This window comes from Hemiscyllium ocellatum, chromosome 43 (assembly GCF_020745735.1).
Source record: "Hemiscyllium ocellatum isolate sHemOce1 chromosome 43, sHemOce1.pat.X.cur, whole genome shotgun sequence".
NCBI classification, from domain to species: domain Eukaryota; kingdom Metazoa; phylum Chordata; class Chondrichthyes; order Orectolobiformes; family Hemiscylliidae; genus Hemiscyllium; species Hemiscyllium ocellatum.
Genome location: NC_083443.1, coordinates 29,347,008 through 29,364,655, shown reverse-complemented (window position 1 = coordinate 29,364,655; position 17,648 = coordinate 29,347,008). Strand labels below are relative to the sequence as shown.

Genomic DNA, 17,648 nt, shown 5'->3' with positions numbered 1-17,648 from the left:
CAATGCTATTCTATCCATTTCCTAAATGGATCATGTAAAATAACCCAATTCCTGAGACTAAGAAATCAATAATGGATAACCGGTGGTTCTGCTGAAATGTTACTGAACCCTCAGTGGGCGGCACGGTGGCACAGTGGTTAGCACTGCTTCCTCACAGCGCCTGTAGACCCGGGTTCAATTCCCGACTCAGGCGACTGACTGTGTGGAGTTTGCACGTTCTCCCCGTGTCTGCGTGGGTTTCCTCCGGGTGCTCCGGTTTCCTCCCACAGTCCAAAGATGTGCGGGTCAGGTGAATTGGCCAAGCTAAATTGCCCATAGTGTTAGGTAAGGGGTATATGTAGGGGTATGGGTGGGTTGCGCTTCGGCGGGTCGGTGTGGACTTGTTGGGCCGAAGGGCCTGTTTCCACACTGTAAGTCTAATCTAATCAAATGGTTAACTTGATTTTTCTTTCTCCACAGATGCTTCCAGAACTGTTGACTAATTTTCTGCTTCAAATACTCAAAAGTAGTTTATGAACAAAGAGACTTAATATGTTTCAAGCTGTGAAAACAATTTCTATTTTCCACCAATATACAATAAAGCTGGGTGGTTCTGTTGCACAGTGAATAGCATCCATGCCTCTGAACCAGAAAGCCCAGGTTAGAGACTTAGTCTCGAATTAAGGTGCATATTGATATTAATTTGCAAATCCTTCCAACACACACCACTTACAGGTGGTGACAGTGGTAAAGATTCCTAATCAGGTATGTGATAGAAAGAACAGACTCTACTATTACTGTCCATAGTTCCAGACTTGAACATGCAGATGTCTATGTTGTCACAGCAACTCTGATGCTATAATCCTACCACAGTCGAGAAGACTTAGCCCAACAAAGAGAAATTTAGACTGTTAGTACTGGAACACAAGATGCTGAAGCACGTAGATTGACAGGGTATGCATTCACAGTAATCAACTCTGCTCTCGGTCATGAAATTGCAAAGAAATGGCAAGCACTGAGAAAATATATCTCAGTCACTCAGCGTTTTCAAGTCCAGCTGGTTGTAAGTAACATCGGCAGTCATCTGGAATGAAACTTATTGTGGATGGATGAGGCGAAGGAAATTGATCCGAAGGAGATAAAACAGAATGGAAGGAGGAGAGGGAGGAAAAAGAGGTAAAGGAGAAAGAAAGAAGAAAACGGTGGTGTAGCAGAAAATGTTCCTACTCATGCAGATGGTAAAATGTTTGCAGTGTTGATAGATAGCAATCGCAGATGGATAATATCATTGTGCTAGATTAGCAGGAATCAGGTGGAATGACAAAGTTAAGTGGTACGTGTAGATGAACTATCAGAAACCATTCTGACTTCATGACAAGAAATATCGCTTCAGAATCTATTGGATCTGCTGTTCATTAAAGGCACTTTTCTCTTAGTCTTTTTACTGCAAATTGCTTGGAGTACAAACGGATAGTTACTGCCGTATCAGGAACTTAGGTGTACAATTTCTTAGTTATATAAAATGAGCATTCTCATGAACAAACAAAATCTAAGGACTGAAAATGAAATAGCAGACCAATGGAGAAGGAAATAGGATGAATAACAGTTAAATTAGTTAAGAAGGAAAGAGGGAAAAAATGGCGCTTAAAGGTACAGAATGGAAAAGCAATCTTCTATAACAATTTATGGCCCATAGGAAAGCATAAATTGTCCCCTTTTTAGGCTAGAAAACTTGCATCGCATTTCAGGATTATAAATCTCGTCATTAAAAAGGCTCTTGTGTTATCAATTTCAGAGGTGGATATAATTGGCAAGCAACGTGCAAATATGGAGAATTAATTGATTTTCACTGAATTTTCTCAAAGCTATTTTGCACAAACCAAACGCGATACTGTAGAATAAACAAAATGCTGTAAGATGATTTGGTATCTTTGCAGCAAATGATGCTAATGTTTTAGAATTCATTCATGGTATGAGAGAGTCATTCGATGGGCCAGCATTTGTTGCCTGTCCATAAATGCTCAGAGGATAGTTCAGAGCCAACCACAACTCCAGACCCATGGTTGGAGCAAACTGTTGGCCCGACTAGAAAGGTTGACAGATTTCTTTTACCTTACCAGATGGGATTTTACAATAATCAGCAGTGATGACATGGTTGCCATTAAGCTAGATTTTGATTCCAGATTTTTTTTTTGATTGAAATCAAATTTCAACATCTGCCATGTTGGGATTAAAACCTATATCTTCAGAACAATGGGGCAGCACGGTGACTCAGTGGTTAGCACTGCTGCCTCACAGTGCTAGGGACACTGATTCAATTCCAGCCTTGGGTGACTATCTGTGTGGAGTTTGCACATTCTCCCAGTGTCTGCTTGGGTTTCCTCCGGATGCTCCAGTTTCCTCCCACAGTCCAAAGATGTGCAGATCAGGTGAATTGGCCATGCTAAATTGCTCAGAGTGTTAGGTGCATTAGTCAGAGAAATGGGTGGGTTACTCTTCAGAGGGTCGGTGTGGACTTGTTGGGCCGAAGGGCCTGTTTCCACAATGTAGGAAATCTAAATCTAAATCTAAAATTGCCTGGGTCTCTGGATAGTTAGCCTAGTGACATTATCATTACAGCATCACCTCCCTCACAAAGCACCCTTATACCACATACAGAGTTATACCGAGCTGTTCACCTATATTTTCTAATGATAATTTAACCGAGTAAATCATTAAAATTTATTCCTTTTCCTGAACTCATTATCAATGCCTCGAATGCTCGGATTTCCAAAACCACAAAAACGTCTTCCAATTTCCTAAACAAAAGTTCAAAAATAATTGCAGCTCTCAAGCATTTTGTAAGAAAACTTAAAGTACCAGTTCGGTGAACTCCAGCCTAGTAAACTTACTATTCAAACCTTGAATTCATGGTAGGCATACAAAACACCAGGTCATAAGTTAATAATTCAACATATCTTTGAATTTCAATGTTACGTTGAATTTGAAAAACTGTGGATGCTGTAAATTAGAAACAAAAAGCAAAAATGCTGGAAAAGCTCAGCAGGTCTGGCAGTACCTGTGAAAATAAATCACAGTGAACTTTTCGGGTCTAGTGACCCTTCCTCAGTACTTCACAAATGCTGCAGAGCTTTTCCAGCAATTCCTGCTTTTGTTTGTAGTGTTGTAAGTGTTCACTTACAAATGCTCATAAGGGATGTAATGGAGTGACATTTTATGGTGATTAACTTTCTTGGCACTGCAGCCAAAGAAGGTGTTTGCATCACATTCGAGTTTAAAACTGGGTCATGAATTGTGGACACATTGAAGTGTTACGGTTGTGGGTCTGACGGCTTGAAAATGACAAGCAGGGGTTCGTCTCCAATGGGCTGCAGGTTGAAATGGTTTTGATTCATTCAAACTGTGCATATAGGTAAGTGTGCAACTTAGAGCTAACCATGGGCACCTTTAACACAGATATAAAACATATACATAGTTGACATTACTCAAACAGAAACTCAACAGTGCTCATTATTGTATGAAAAAGAACAAAGTGAAATTACTGCACAACTTTCCATCCTGTGCTATTAATTGTTCCCACTTGATTAAAAATATCCTGTCTTGCCACTCCTGCTGATTCCTTCATAGAACTTTCAAATTTTAAATTGCCACCCTTGCAGTTATCCAGGGCATCTTTATCCTATTTTATGAACTCTTATCTTTCACAGTTTTCTATTGCTAAATTGCAGATGCCACATACATAAAAGTTTCCTTCAGTTACTAAAGGTTTATTTACTGCTGGTAATTGTAACATTGCAAATAATAGAGGATCAGAACAGCATTAATTAAATCTTGAGGTCTCCTGAAAAAGTACTCGAGTTTTATACCCGCAGTGCATGATTTTATAGCAACCTTTCACTGATTCAAAGGATGCTGGCAGGGAATTTATAGTTTAACCTTTATTTCAAAAGACCTCACTGACATCCTTGTGCAGCTTGTCTGTTAAATCATGGATCTGTCATATAACATCGATTATGAGAAGGAAATAAAGATTTGGAAGAAAAGCCATTTCTGCCCCTCTGGGGCAAGATCTATTACCACAGCAGATTTGTACTACTTGAGTTTGCTCAAGCACAGAATGCATAAACCTTTCACTGTTCATGTCCAATGAACCCTAATTTACTTCTATTAATGCATTCAAAACCAAAGGAAAGTTTGTGTGTATGTATGTATATATATAATATATATATATAAAAAATATATATATATATTCACTGATCCCCAAAGATAGATAAGATATAACGTACATCTCTCCATGACTGATCAAAGGTCAATTATTTCCACAAGCAGATCTCTCCTCTCCCTCAGTCACAATTTCATGGACACAAGAACAAGGAACAAAAGTAAGCCTTTGGAGTCCTTGAGCATGCTCCACCATTCAATAAGATAACAGCGAATTGCACAAAGTACTACTTTCTTACACAAGAGCAACTAACGAAAAACCTTGTTTTTAGATTAGATTAGATTACTTAGTGTGGAAACAGGTCCTTCACCCCAACAAGTCCACACCAACTCGCAACCCACCCAGACCCATTCCCCTACATTTACCCTTACACCTAACACTACGGGCAATTTAGCACGGTCAATTCACCTAACCTGCACATCTTTGGACTGTGGGAAGAAACTGGAGCACCCGGAGGAAACCCCCACAGACACGGGGAGAATGACAGTGGAGTTTGCACAGTCGCCTGAGGCGGGAATCGAACCAGGGTCTCTGGCGCTGTGAGGCAGCAGTGCTATCCACTGTGCCATTGTTCTCAAGATGCATTTACTACAACTGCTTCAAATAAATTACATCCACAAAACCACTAAATCACAAGAAGTGGTTTTTGCCCTCCCAGCTTTGGTTCCATCTACATGAGACCCAAAGTAGCAGAAAGTTCATTCAGTTACCCAGTGAACAATTCTCTCTCAACCAGCCAAACAGATGAACTGATAATGCAATTTTAATTCAGTGTCTCGCCCTCAATGTGTCCCCAAACTCCTCCACTATTCCAATGAGACAATCTCTTGATTGGGCCGACAGACCACTGCAATTCTGCTGTCATTTACAGCTCCTCCGGATCCATCTTCTGTTCTGCTACTTATCCCATTATCTCCTACTTCTGAAATGCTTCATCACTTTTTTTCGACTCAAAATGTTACTCTATTCTTCTCTCCACAGATGCTGCCAGACCCAATGAGTTTCTCCAGCAGCTTCTGTTTTTATTTCTGGTTTTTCAGCCTGTTCCTTCTTCCTTTCCTTAATTTTTTCCAATACTTGCTGCTTCTGTAACACTTTCCAGTTCTGATGAAGGTTCACAGCCCTGAAATACAAACTCTGTTTCTACATCCACATATGCGGTCTCATTTGAGTATTTCCAGCATTTCCTGGTGTATTTCTCAATGAATTACCATGGCTTAGAGCATATAAATGACTGGGATTACATGCACATTAAAGGGAATGACATAAACTAAGTTGCTTGGAAACCTCCCAAGGAGTAATGTGATGAACCGCAATGTGATTTCAAGTTATTGCTCATTTTCATAACATATGCCATATGCCTTCTATCCTATCTCAAAAAAAAGATTTGCCATAGTGCAGATAACCTTTAGAAACACCAAACTATGGTGCTGAGCACAGTGATAATCAGAATTCCTGCAATATACATTCATAATGAAAATTAGTATAAAAGTCAAATTAATTTCAATTCAAATGATCAGTCTTTCCTGGTATCTCAGGCACTTGCAACACAGCATGCTGGGATACTCCTGTCAGGGATATGGGGAAGCAGAGGTCCTGCAGAGGAGAGCATGGTAAACACTGAAGTGCATACTGAGTTATGCACATGCTCACACACCTCATACCTGCCAGAAATCCTGACGAGTGGGAGTGTGGTTCAGAATGTGGTGAGAAGGGAAGAAAATGGCGGTCTGATTACATCACAAAATACAGTATGCTACATCAAATGATTATAAGCAACACAGCAGACAGACAAGAAGAAACAGTTAATGGCTACATCAACATTTAAAGGCAACAACAGCTTGGTTGGGATAATTTGACTTCTGTTCTGGTAAGCTGACAATGTTAAAACTTTGGAAGACCAAACGCAGAGACTCACAGAATGTTAAAAAAAATCACAATAGAGTCAAAACACGTTAGTATTGGAGTGCAGACAATAGGCAAGATGCTGTTTGGTTAAAATGCATGACCCACAACTTCCCTATCCAGAAAACATTTCAGAATTAGAATATTACACCTGCAGAAATGACCCAAGGACATGCACAAGTGTGCTTTATTGCAGATCTATTGTTATTTTACAGTTCTCTATCAAGTGTTATACAGTCTAATAGACTGCATTACACCCATAGAAAAACAGCAACAAGACTGCAGTATACCTTTAGAGAAACAACAGCCATACGAAGACTGCAACACATCTGTAGAAGAAACAAAACAGCCATAGTGAAACTACAATACACCTGTAGGGTTAAAGTTAAACTGCAATTAAATTGCAATCCACCTGTAGGTGAAAAAAAACAGGACTGCTAGATTACAGCCCAGAGGATAAGTGAAAAGGTTATGAGATTGCAATACAAGTGTACTGAGAGGAAACAGTTATCAGACTACACCACAACAAAGAATAGAGTGAGCTTGCAATACTCAAATTATAACTGCAAACATTTGCAAAATTACAGCACCCCACATTCATATTTTTCAAACAACCCAAAGAGCTAGGGAAAATAGTAAAATGAAGATGAGATAGACCAGGAAACAGGACTGTGGGAGTGTGGCTTGGACAAGGGTGAACACATTTCTTCAGCAATGACAGCAGTATTCAAGTCTGAATTTGACTTGGGTTTTCCAGGTGATTGAACTTAAAAGGAGGTAGCATGAACAGAGAAAAATTCTGAAAGATTTATTTGAAGTCAGATAGTGATACAAAAAGAACCTAGAGATGAACTCAAGGTGCAGACAAAACTGTTGAGAGTCACTTTTAGACCGGGGCTAGGTAGTAGTGGCACTATATTGCTTTTCCTAAAGAACATTCCTGAATCTAATGGGCTGTTGGGGCAATCAAACATGTTTTTATGAGTTGTGTCCTTCATGAATGCAGCTAGGTGAGGGCAAATCAAAATGAAAGTTATCTAATCATGTTTATTCTTAGTTGATATGCTGGTTTCACAATAAAACTGGTTTCCCATTTTATACTTGCACTTCTTTTATCTTGCTTAACATTACTTTGTCATCATATTTTAGCTTTAATCCTTTATTATGGTGTCCTTCAATAGTTAGCTCACCAAGAAATGCAATAAGTTTTATTTCTACAAAGGTTCAAATACAATGAGAAACATTGAATTTTGCTAATTCTCCAATAAATCAATCATTCAGCATAGAACTCTTGGAGAAAATTGCAAAGTCAGCATTTATCTAAATAAATTTTGAAAACTTAGGAAGAGCATAAACGCGCTGAGTGACTGGGAGTTTTCCTGCACAAAGAATAAACACAGCATTATGTCAATACAGAAGTCCCTGTGACATTGTACACTGATAAGGCAAAGAACATAAAAAGCCTTCAATGCTGCGAAAAAAAGAGCAGTTCATCTACTTCCTAGGGAAAAACATATTAGGCAGATAGAATACATCCATCAAGTTGTGCAATTACGACAATGCTGGGCATAACAAATACATGAACGCACTGGTGGGGAAAATTAATTTGTGATGTACACATTAACAATATACATAGATAAAGTATCCTACCCACAGGAAAAAAACCCAAGGGGGATCTATATCTCAACTGCTGTTGTACCTGTAAAAAAACATCAACTTAAAACAAATGTCTTAAATATTTAAGAAAGGAATTCATGCCAGCATAAGCGAATAGTGCCAGTCAGAAAATAAAGATCAATTTGTCAAGTCTGCATATTGCAATGAAAGTCAACTTGTTTTTAAAAAAAAGTGTTAATAAGGTCTGGTGGCTGCATATTACTGTTGCATAACAGAGGTGCAAATAATTATTTTAAAAATAAATTTTCCATTTTCAATCAGTTGTCACAGATTTACTAATACATGGGAAGGAAAGGTAATTCATGGGTACTTTGATGGCTCAGTATTTATAGTTGACTGTAGAGACCAGGAAGGTTCTAAGTTGCATCCTCAGTCTGTTCTGAGTTGGCCGATTTCATCTGCATAGATAATTTGGATGTCAGGGCTGGACTTGGCTCAGAGGGGTTAGGGAATGCAAAGATCCTGCTGCACAGTGACCTTTGGAAGTGTGAACGCTGATGTGAGGACAATGATTGTTTCTCGACTTTATTTTGCATGGTTAAACTGTTTAGCCACACGTAAAAGTTGTTGTTGGGGGTGACATATTTAAAAGTCAGAAACAGGGACTATTACTGTACAAGTTTCTATTCTCTAATATCGACTATTTAATGGGCAGCCAGTAAACAGAAAATTCTAGTTCAGATTTAGCTCTCCAAACATCAAGAAAGGAGGCAGATGTTTTCAGTGCGACTGACTGACTGCCTGCCCCCGTCAATAAGAAAGTTCGCCGGATCAAGATTCAATCAGGTAAAAGCTGACCGGTCAGCTTCTTAGCGAATCACAGGACTCTATGTTGAAGTCCCCCTTGTCAGAAGCAACATCTAAGACGTAGAGATCATTGCTGGAGGGGTTCCAACAGTGAGAAGGCAGGGCATTTATTCATGGAGAAGGGGTCATGTGGTGGTTTTAGGCAAGTGCAGAGGATGCCCTTCAGCAGCTACTTCTTTGCCTCAATCCCTGCCCCTGGCTGGCCCCAGGCTGGGTCAAATTGAGGACATCAATCCCCTCAACGTCACAGGTGGGTCACTGTGGTTTCCCAATTGTGGAACTAGCCACTTTTCTTGCCTGCTGTGAAGTCAGGTATTTGGGCCAAAAGCAAGTTGAAACCCTTCTGTGGTAGTTAATTGACCATCTAATTAGTGGCAAGTGAAAGTGATCACCAAGGACTTCTTCTTGCCCAGCACTTAATTACTAAGACAGCAAAGGGTTAATTTCTCTCCAGGATCTTTCACCCAATTAATTGCTCTTCTCACCACTTTCAGGAAAGGGATAAGTGCTCTCTTAATTCCAAGAGAAAAGATGTGGAACATTAAAAGTATTTTCTATCAACTGATCCAAATTCTAAAATTAAAATGCTTAGGAGTCAATGTTTGAGACTGAAGAAAGTCTGCAATCTCAAGGATTTCAGGTAGGTGAGGATATTTCAATAATTTGCTGACTTTGTTTCAACATTGAAAATGGCTCCACCAATTCATCTCCTGTCCTTATCCAACTTCTGCAGTGTTTTAGTTGTTTGTTTAAACACTTAATTGAATCTTGCACCATCAGGAAATGAAATAAAAAGTACAATATTTGAGAACATCTACTTGATATTTATTGGAGAAACAAAATGGTTATGTTATAATTCAATGCAACACATTATCAATCCTAAATTTCACTTGTCAATACTCTCAGTCATGCCCTTGAATTTAATGTGGTAACATAGGGTGTACAACTTGCATTCAGGTTGCTCCTAGCTGTATGCTCAGATACCTTTTAGTGCAGAACAGCTGAGATCATGTTTGCAAAAGAAGGGAACTTAAATTGTTACTGTGCTGCTTGACCTAGAATTTGAAAGGCTGGGATATAGTCTGCACTAGTTGATAGGAATTTTACCTATTGGAGAAACAATATTAGTTATATCAAATAAAAAGGTTAGAAGCACAACCAGCTTATCCAGAAAAGAATATTTAGTTGATCACTGTGAGCCTTTATTTCCTATGTATCGCACAGAGATCTTGCACAAGATACTGTAAGAAAATCTCAAGATAATTCACCATCAATCATGTGCTCCTATACAAAATAAAATGCACATCAGGTCAATGTCACGTCCTGGCTTTTCTTTAATCGAAGAAGTTAGAGTCAACCATGCGTGTGACTATATAACATGCAAGATGTGGTGCTACTAACCTTTCCATCATATCGTTTCACTATAAATTGGTCCAAACCCTGATCTGAATAAAAAAAAAGAGAAACAGAAACACTGGGTTATGATTGAACATCACTGCACAATTCTCAAACAGCTTGGTGTTGATTTATTAACTCAGATGTTTAGTTAATCACAGTGCCATAGAGACATAATTCAGACTTAAAACTCTTTTCAAAACATTTCATTTTCCGACGAATAATTTTGAAAAGTACAAATGCAACTGTAGTTCTAACTTGACAGGCTATAATACTTTAATCTAGTAACATGTGTTACTAGAAGATCTCACGAGAGTAACTTGCTTATAGTATATTAAAGGATGCACTGTTTTGAAGATAGCAAGGTGTGTCATGCAATGCACAATGCTTTCTGGCAATGAAGTGGGTCTGTGTCTTAAAATTACAATGCCTAAATGTTGTTAAGCAAATAAAGGCTGAATTTCATCTTTCAGCAATGACGAACAATGACCCAGAATACTAAAAGGCATGTGTAAAGTGAGAGGCAAGGTTGCAATTGCCTGCAGATATAAAGTGAAGCAAACTTTTAGTAAAACTGCTGAGCGCTGTAATGTCTGTGGGGTCAGAGACCAGGTACAGGACAGGATGTGCACAGTTAAGTCCTGAATGAGTTGCAGAAAAAAAAACCTAACCACAAAAATGACTGGTGTAAACAAAGCTCCACCTGAGCACAATCAAAATGGTGTTCCAGGCCCTGAGCAAGCCATTGACAATACAGTAGGACATTTAGTGAACTACAACTGCTTACCTGATATCTAACAATGACAGCAAGCCAAATTTATGCGAAAAAATGGCAGTAAGCCAGGATTTCTCAATATTCCTCAGTAAAGAACGGAAGAGCTGGCAAAGTTCCAAGATTTGTTGATGAACAGAACCCTTCTGATTATTACTCTAACAAATAAAATTTATTTCACCTCAATATTCATTAGTCTGAAGGCATATGAATTTATTTGAATATTTTGTATTCTTCTGCCAGAATAAAAAGCAGTTCTGCAGAAAGTATAAAATAACATTTACCTGCTACTAACTCCCTAGGCTATAGCAGGAGAGTAACTGAGCACATCGCCATACTAAATCGGATTTTAATTGCGAGACAAAAGTATTGAGATGCAATTTTCCATTTCAGTATACTTGACTGAAGAATTTGAATCTTACTCTCATGACCAAAGACAGAGGTTTAAAGGCATTTACTTGTTGCAATTTAAAGCAACTCATTACTCTGCAGATGGGAGATCCCTATATGCCACTTGCACAGTCTTTGATGTCCAAGAGTATAGAGGGCACGCAGCTGAACTTGCTACATGATAACTGAATGACCGATGAAGACTTATGTTTAAATGGCGAGTAAGAATAAATGGATTATTTCAGATCAGCGAGATGTAACTAGTGGGAATGCTAGAGGGATCACTGCTAGGGGCTCAATGAGATGGCAGCAGAATGGGATGCTTCTGTCAGAGCTCGTCTGCTCCATCTGTTCGTATTGTTTTCTCTCTTTTATCCTTTTGTCTTTTTCTTCCTCCCCTTGCCCTTGGAACACCCAGCCTCCGCCCTCGTGACCTCAGAACTCTCAGCCTTGGAATTCCTTACCTCAAGACAGATAGATGAGTGGCATCCTCTCAGCACAGCGTGGCAATCAGCCTGTGACCAAGTATGGGGTTCTTCAGGCAGTACATGGAGGTGTCTCAGCCTCACATGGTCTTGGTGTGGATTTCTTGTCTTGGGAGGCTGGATGTCAACATGGGCTGAGTCGGAAGACTACTTCTCTGCACTTTTTTCTCCACTGTATAATTTATTCCTAAATCTGCAATGTGGACATTTCTTGTACTTCTCTAATTTTTCATGAACTGTAACTGAAAAAGCTGCACCAAGGGACTTTTGTACCAAAGATGGCACCATAAACAGTGACTTGCATACTTTTAACTGTATTCATTTGAATACAGAGTTATAGAGATTTACAGCACAGAAACAGACCCTTCATTCCAACACGTCCATGCCAACCATATATCCCAACCCAATCTAATCCTACCTGCCAGCACTTGGCCCATATCCCTCTAAACCTTTCCTATTCATGTACCCATCCAGATGCCTTTTAAATGTAATTGTACCAGCCTCCACCACATCCTCTGGCAGATCATTCCATACACGTACCGCCCTCTGCGTGAAAAAGTTGCCCCATAGGTCTCTTTTAGATCTTTCCCTCTCACCCTAAACCTATGCCCTCTAGTTCTAGACTCCCAACCCCAGGGAAAAGACTTTGCCTATTTACCCTATCCATGCCCCTCATGATTTTATAAACCTCTATAAGGTCACCCCTCAGCCTCCAATGCTCCAGGGAAAACAGTCCTAGCCTATTTAACCTCTTCCCGTAGCTCAAATTTACAACCCTGGCAACATCCTTGTAAATCTTTTCTAAACTTTCAAGTTTCACAACATCTTTCCAATAGGAAGGAGACCAGAATTGCACGCAATATTCCAACAGTGGCCTAACTAATGTCATGTACACTTGCAACATGACCTCCCAACTCCAATACTCAATATTCTGACCAATAAAGGAAAGCATTCCAAACGCCTTCTTCACTATCCTATCTACCTGCAACTCCACTTATCAAGGAGCTATGAACCTGCACTCCAAGGGCTCTGTTCAGCAACACTCCCTAGGACCTTACCATTAAGTGTTAAAAGTCCTGCTAAGATTTGCTTTCCCAAAATATGGCACCTCACATTTATCTAAATTAAACTCCATCTGCCACTTCTCAGCCCACTGGCCCATTTGATCAAGATCCCATTCATAGCTCCTTGAAATTGGAGTCGCAGGTAGACAGGATAGTGGCATGCTTTCTTTTATTGGTCAGAGTATTGAGTACAGGAGTTGGGAGGTCATGTTGCGGCTGTACAGGACACTGGTTAGGCCACTGTTGGAATATTGCATGCAATTCTGGTCTCCTTCCTATTGGAAACATGTTGTGAAACTTGAAAGGGTTCAGAAAAGATTTACAAGGATGTTGCTAGGGTTGGAGGATTTGAGCTACAGGGGGAGGCTGAACAGGCTGGGGCTGTTTTCCCTGGAGCGACGAAGGCTGAGGGGTGACTTTATAGAGGTTTACAAAATTATGAGGGGCATGGATAGGATAAATAGGCAAAGTCTTTTCCCTGGGGTTGGGGAGTCGAGAACTACAGGGCATAAGTTTAGGGTGAGGGGGGAAAAGATATAAAAGAGATCTACGGGGCAACGTTTTCACACAGAGGGTGGTACGTGTATGGAATGAGCTGCCAGAGGAAGTAGTGGAGGCTGGTACACTTGCAACATTTAAAAGGCATTTGGATGGGTATATGAATAGGAAGGGTTTTGAAGGATATGGGCTAGGTGCTTGTTGGGGGGACTAGATTGGGTTGGGATATTTGGTCGGCATGGACAGGTTGGACCAAAGGGTCTGTTTCCATGCTGTACATCTCTATGACTCTATGACCTCCCAATTTTGGTGTCATCAGCAAACTTACTAACTATACCTCTTATGCTCACATCCAAATCATTTATATAAATGATGAAAAGGTGTGGACCCAGAACCAATCCTTGCAGCACTCCACTGGTCACAGGCCTCCAGTCTGAAATACATCCCTCCACCAGAATCTCAACCTTTTCCCTTGCTATGTCGTTGGTTCCAATCTGTACAATAACCTCGTGCTGGTCCCTCTCCCCCTTGAGAACATTCTGCTCCCTCTGAGAAATTTTTGATCCTGGCACCAGGGAAGCGACAAACCACTCTGATTTTATGCTGCTGGCCACAGAAACATCTGTCTTACCTTAGACTAGAGAGTTCTCTAACACAATCGATCGCTTGGAACCCGACATACCTTTCATTACATTACAGCGAGTCCCAATATCATAAACTTGGCTATTCGTGCTACGTACCCTTGAGTGTCCATCACCCCCCACATTTTCCAAAACAGCATACTTGTTTAAAATGGGGATGGCCACAGAAAATTCCTGCACTACCTGCCTACGTCTCTTACCTTTCCTGGAGTTAACCCATCTATATGACTGTATCGGAGACTTTCCCCCTTCCTATAACTGCCATCCATCACATCCCCTTGCTCTTGTAAATTCCTTCTTGCCTCTAACTGGCTCGCCATATGTGACAATAATGCTAATTCTAATTTACCAGCTCTATCAATGATTTAGATGGAAGCACCAAAAGTATGATTGCTAAAGACAAAGATAGGTAGGAGAGAAAGTTGTAAAGAGGAAATAAGGACTCTGTAAAGGGGTATAAATAATTTTTGCCCACAGGCTTAACCTAACAGAAAGATGGGAAAATGTAAACTTATGCTATTTTTGCCAAATTGGACATGATTTATTTGGAGACAAACTGCAGAACTCCATACTACTGAGGGATCTGGGTGTCCTCGTACATGATTACAAAAAGCCAACATGCAGGTACAACAACTGAATGGGCAAGTGGTACAACGGTAATGCATCTGCCTACGAAACAGGAGGTTGCAAGTTCAAATCACGTTAGGTTAATGGGGTCTTACTACAGCTCATTGCCCCATATGTTTGATGGTCACGTGAATCTCAGTTGGTTGGGCCGTTGGTTTCTGATGCAGACTGAGCCAATTCAATTACTTGATTGGCTGAGGTCACAAAGAATGCCCTTCCTTAAACTCAGCCCTCACTTGAGGAATATCGGTGACCAGGAGCTGTGTCTATCCAGTGGTCCTCTGGAACTATAATGACTTCTGCGTTTCACTTCACTCCGAAGGGAAATGGAAGGGTGGGATTCATTACAAACAAATATGGGAAATAGGAGCAGGAGAAGCCACTCGTTCCCTCAAGCCTGCTCTGCCATTCAACAAGATCGTGCCTGATCTTCTATCTCAACATAATTTCTCTTAGGAAACCCCACATTCCTTAACGTTTTAAATACTGACAAATCTATTGCTTTCTGTTTTGAGTAAACTCAAGAACTGAGCCTTGACGTTTTTTTTTGGGTAGAGAATTTCAAAGACTCACCACCATCTCCTCTTCATCTCGGTCATAAGTGGCCGGTCTCTTACGGAGTCATGCAGTCACACAGTATGGAAACAGAACCTTTGGCCTAATTAGTCCACACCAACCTGTTCCCAAACTAACTTAGTCCCATCTGTCTGCATTGAGCCCATTTCCCTCCAAACCTTTTCAGTCATTAACCTATCCAAATGTTTTTTAAATGCTGTAACTGTACCTGCATCCACCATTTTCTCTGGTGGTTCATTCCACAGACTAACCACTCCATGTAAAAAAAAGTTGCTCCTCAAATCCTTTTCAAATCTTTCTCCTTTAGTATGCCTTCTAGTTTTAAACTCCCCATGCCAGGGAAGAAACCTTTGCTATTTGCCTTATCTATGTCCCTTATGATTTTACACATATCCAGAAGGTCACCCTCAACCTCCTACGGCCCACTGAAAAACGTCCTCTTATTCCGAGAGTGTCCCTGATTTTAGGCCAAAGGAAAAATCCTTCCTGCAGCTACCTGTTGGAATTTTGTACATTTCAAGAAATCATCTCTCATTCCTCTAAATTGCAGAGAATAAAGTTGCCGTCTCTCAATCTTTCCTCATCGGAAAATCGTGTTTTGCCAGGTAGGAGCCTGGTGAATCTTGACTGGATTTGCTCTCTGCCAAGTATACCCAGTGCAATTTCTCCAAGGCTATATACAATTGTAGAAAGTCATTTACTCCTGTACTCAAATCTTCATGAAATAAAGGCTAATGTGCCATTTGTCTTTGTAATTGCGTGCTGTAGCTGCACATTAATTTTCAGTGATCCGTGAACAAAGACACCCATGCTCTTCTGGATACGAACACTTCCCAACATTCTGCATTTCTGTTATTTCAACCAGAGTGGACAATTTCATATTTTTCCACACTATGTTTCATCTGCCACCTTCTTGTCCACTCACTTAGTATATTTAAATTCAATTGAGGCCTTCTCGCCTTTGTTACGGACCAGATCAAAACCCCTCAAAATATATTAAGAAGATAGCCTAGAATCTAACTTAATTTTCTTTATCAAATGTAAGGTGCAATTCAATTGGTCAAACTACATGACTCTAAGCAAAACACACTTTATTTTTATATTGCAGTTAAATACGGACAAAATAAAAAGAGGAAATAATTGGTTTAACTGTAACTCTATTGAAATGGTTCACAGTATATATATTTTAACTGCTATTAATTGACTTTCTCATATAAACATTCTTGGCAAAGGCAAAGTCGGTAAAATAGATAGTCACACATGCAATTCCAGCAGCAGGAATAGAACCCCAGCTTTTAGCTGTAACAGAGAGAGGAATAAGAGATTCCACACCCAGGTTCAAGACTCCAGCAACCGCAGAAAGCTAAACCTAAAAATCTTGGTTCTGTGGGAGCTTGACTCTACCCATTCAGGCTGCTTCTATTGTTCTACCTTTGAAAGAAACCCCAAGACCTCACAAGCTGTTTCGTGTATTGGCTTTGAGAATACTGCTCAGCACCGCTGTCTCAACCTTTCTTTATTAAAAAAAAGGACAAAATACACCACCTTCTTCTCACAGTTCACATTCCCACTTATTTTTGCCTTAGCAGTAAACTTTGAAACAAAATATTCGGTACCCACGTTTCAAATTACTGACGGAAATTGTGAATAGCTGTGCTCAAGCACTGACCATTGCAGTACCACGTGTCACAACTGTCAGGGCAGACAGGGACAAAGCAGAGAACAAAGTAGGACTGATAATTAAGCTGCATTTAACTCAATGCAAGAGGCCGAACAGGGAAGGCTGATGAACTCAGGGCATGGGGAGGAACATGGGACTGGGATATCATAGCAATTACAGAAAAAAAAGTGACTCAGGTATGGACAGGATTGGCAACTTCATGTTCCAGGATACAAATGCCACAGAAAGGACAGAAAGTGGGGATGGGTGTTGGTGGTGGGGGGTGGCGAAGAGAGAAAGGAGGGACAGTGGCGTTTTTGATAAGGGATAGCATTTTGTTGTACTTAGGGAAGGTATTCCTGGGAATACATCCACGAAAAGTATTTGGGTGGAACTGAGATATAAGAGAGGGATGATCACCTTATTGGGATTGCATTATAGATCCCCGAATAGTCAGTGGGAAAGTGAGAAACAAATTTGGCAGGAGATTTCATTTATCTATAAGAATAACTGGGTGGTTATGGTAGGGGATTTTAACTTTCCAAACATAGACTGGGACTGTCATAATGTTAAGGGATTAGATGGAGAGAAATGTGTTAAGTGTGTACAAGAAACGTTTCTGATTCAATGTGTGAATGTAGCTACTACAGAAGGTGCGAAACTTGACCTACTCATGGGAAATAAGGCAGGGCAGGTGACTGAGGTGTCAGTGGGGGAACACTTGGGGTCAGTGACCATAATTCTATTAGTTTTAAAATAGAGATAGAAAAGGATAGACCAGATCTAACAGTTGAAGTTCTAAATTGGAGGAAGGCTTTTGACAGCATTGGGCAAGAACTTTCAAAAGTTGATGGGGACAGATGGCAGATAAAAGGGACAGCTGGAAAATGGGAAGCCTTCAGAAATGCGATAACAAGAATCCAGAGACAGTATATTCCAGTTAAGGTGAA

At 40.2% G+C, this 17,648-nt stretch overlaps 1 protein-coding gene across 10 annotated transcripts in view; it reads right to left on the bottom strand.

The window, feature by feature from the left end:
* micu1 (mitochondrial calcium uptake 1) overlaps positions 1-17,648 on the bottom strand; it is a 109,614-nt gene that overhangs the window by 37,181 nt on the left and 54,785 nt on the right. For 9 of the 10 annotated variants that reach the window (XM_060854247.1, XM_060854253.1, XM_060854255.1 and 6 more), the window contains 2 exons: positions 9,992-10,035; positions 6,397-6,435 (listed from right to left, as the gene is read on the bottom strand). In XM_060854247.1, the coding sequence (XP_060710230.1) occupies positions 6,397-6,435; positions 9,992-10,035 (83 nt within the window). The remainder of the gene's footprint in view (positions 1-6,396; positions 6,436-9,991; positions 10,036-17,648) is intronic. The other variant, XM_060854256.1, reaches the window with a different exon arrangement.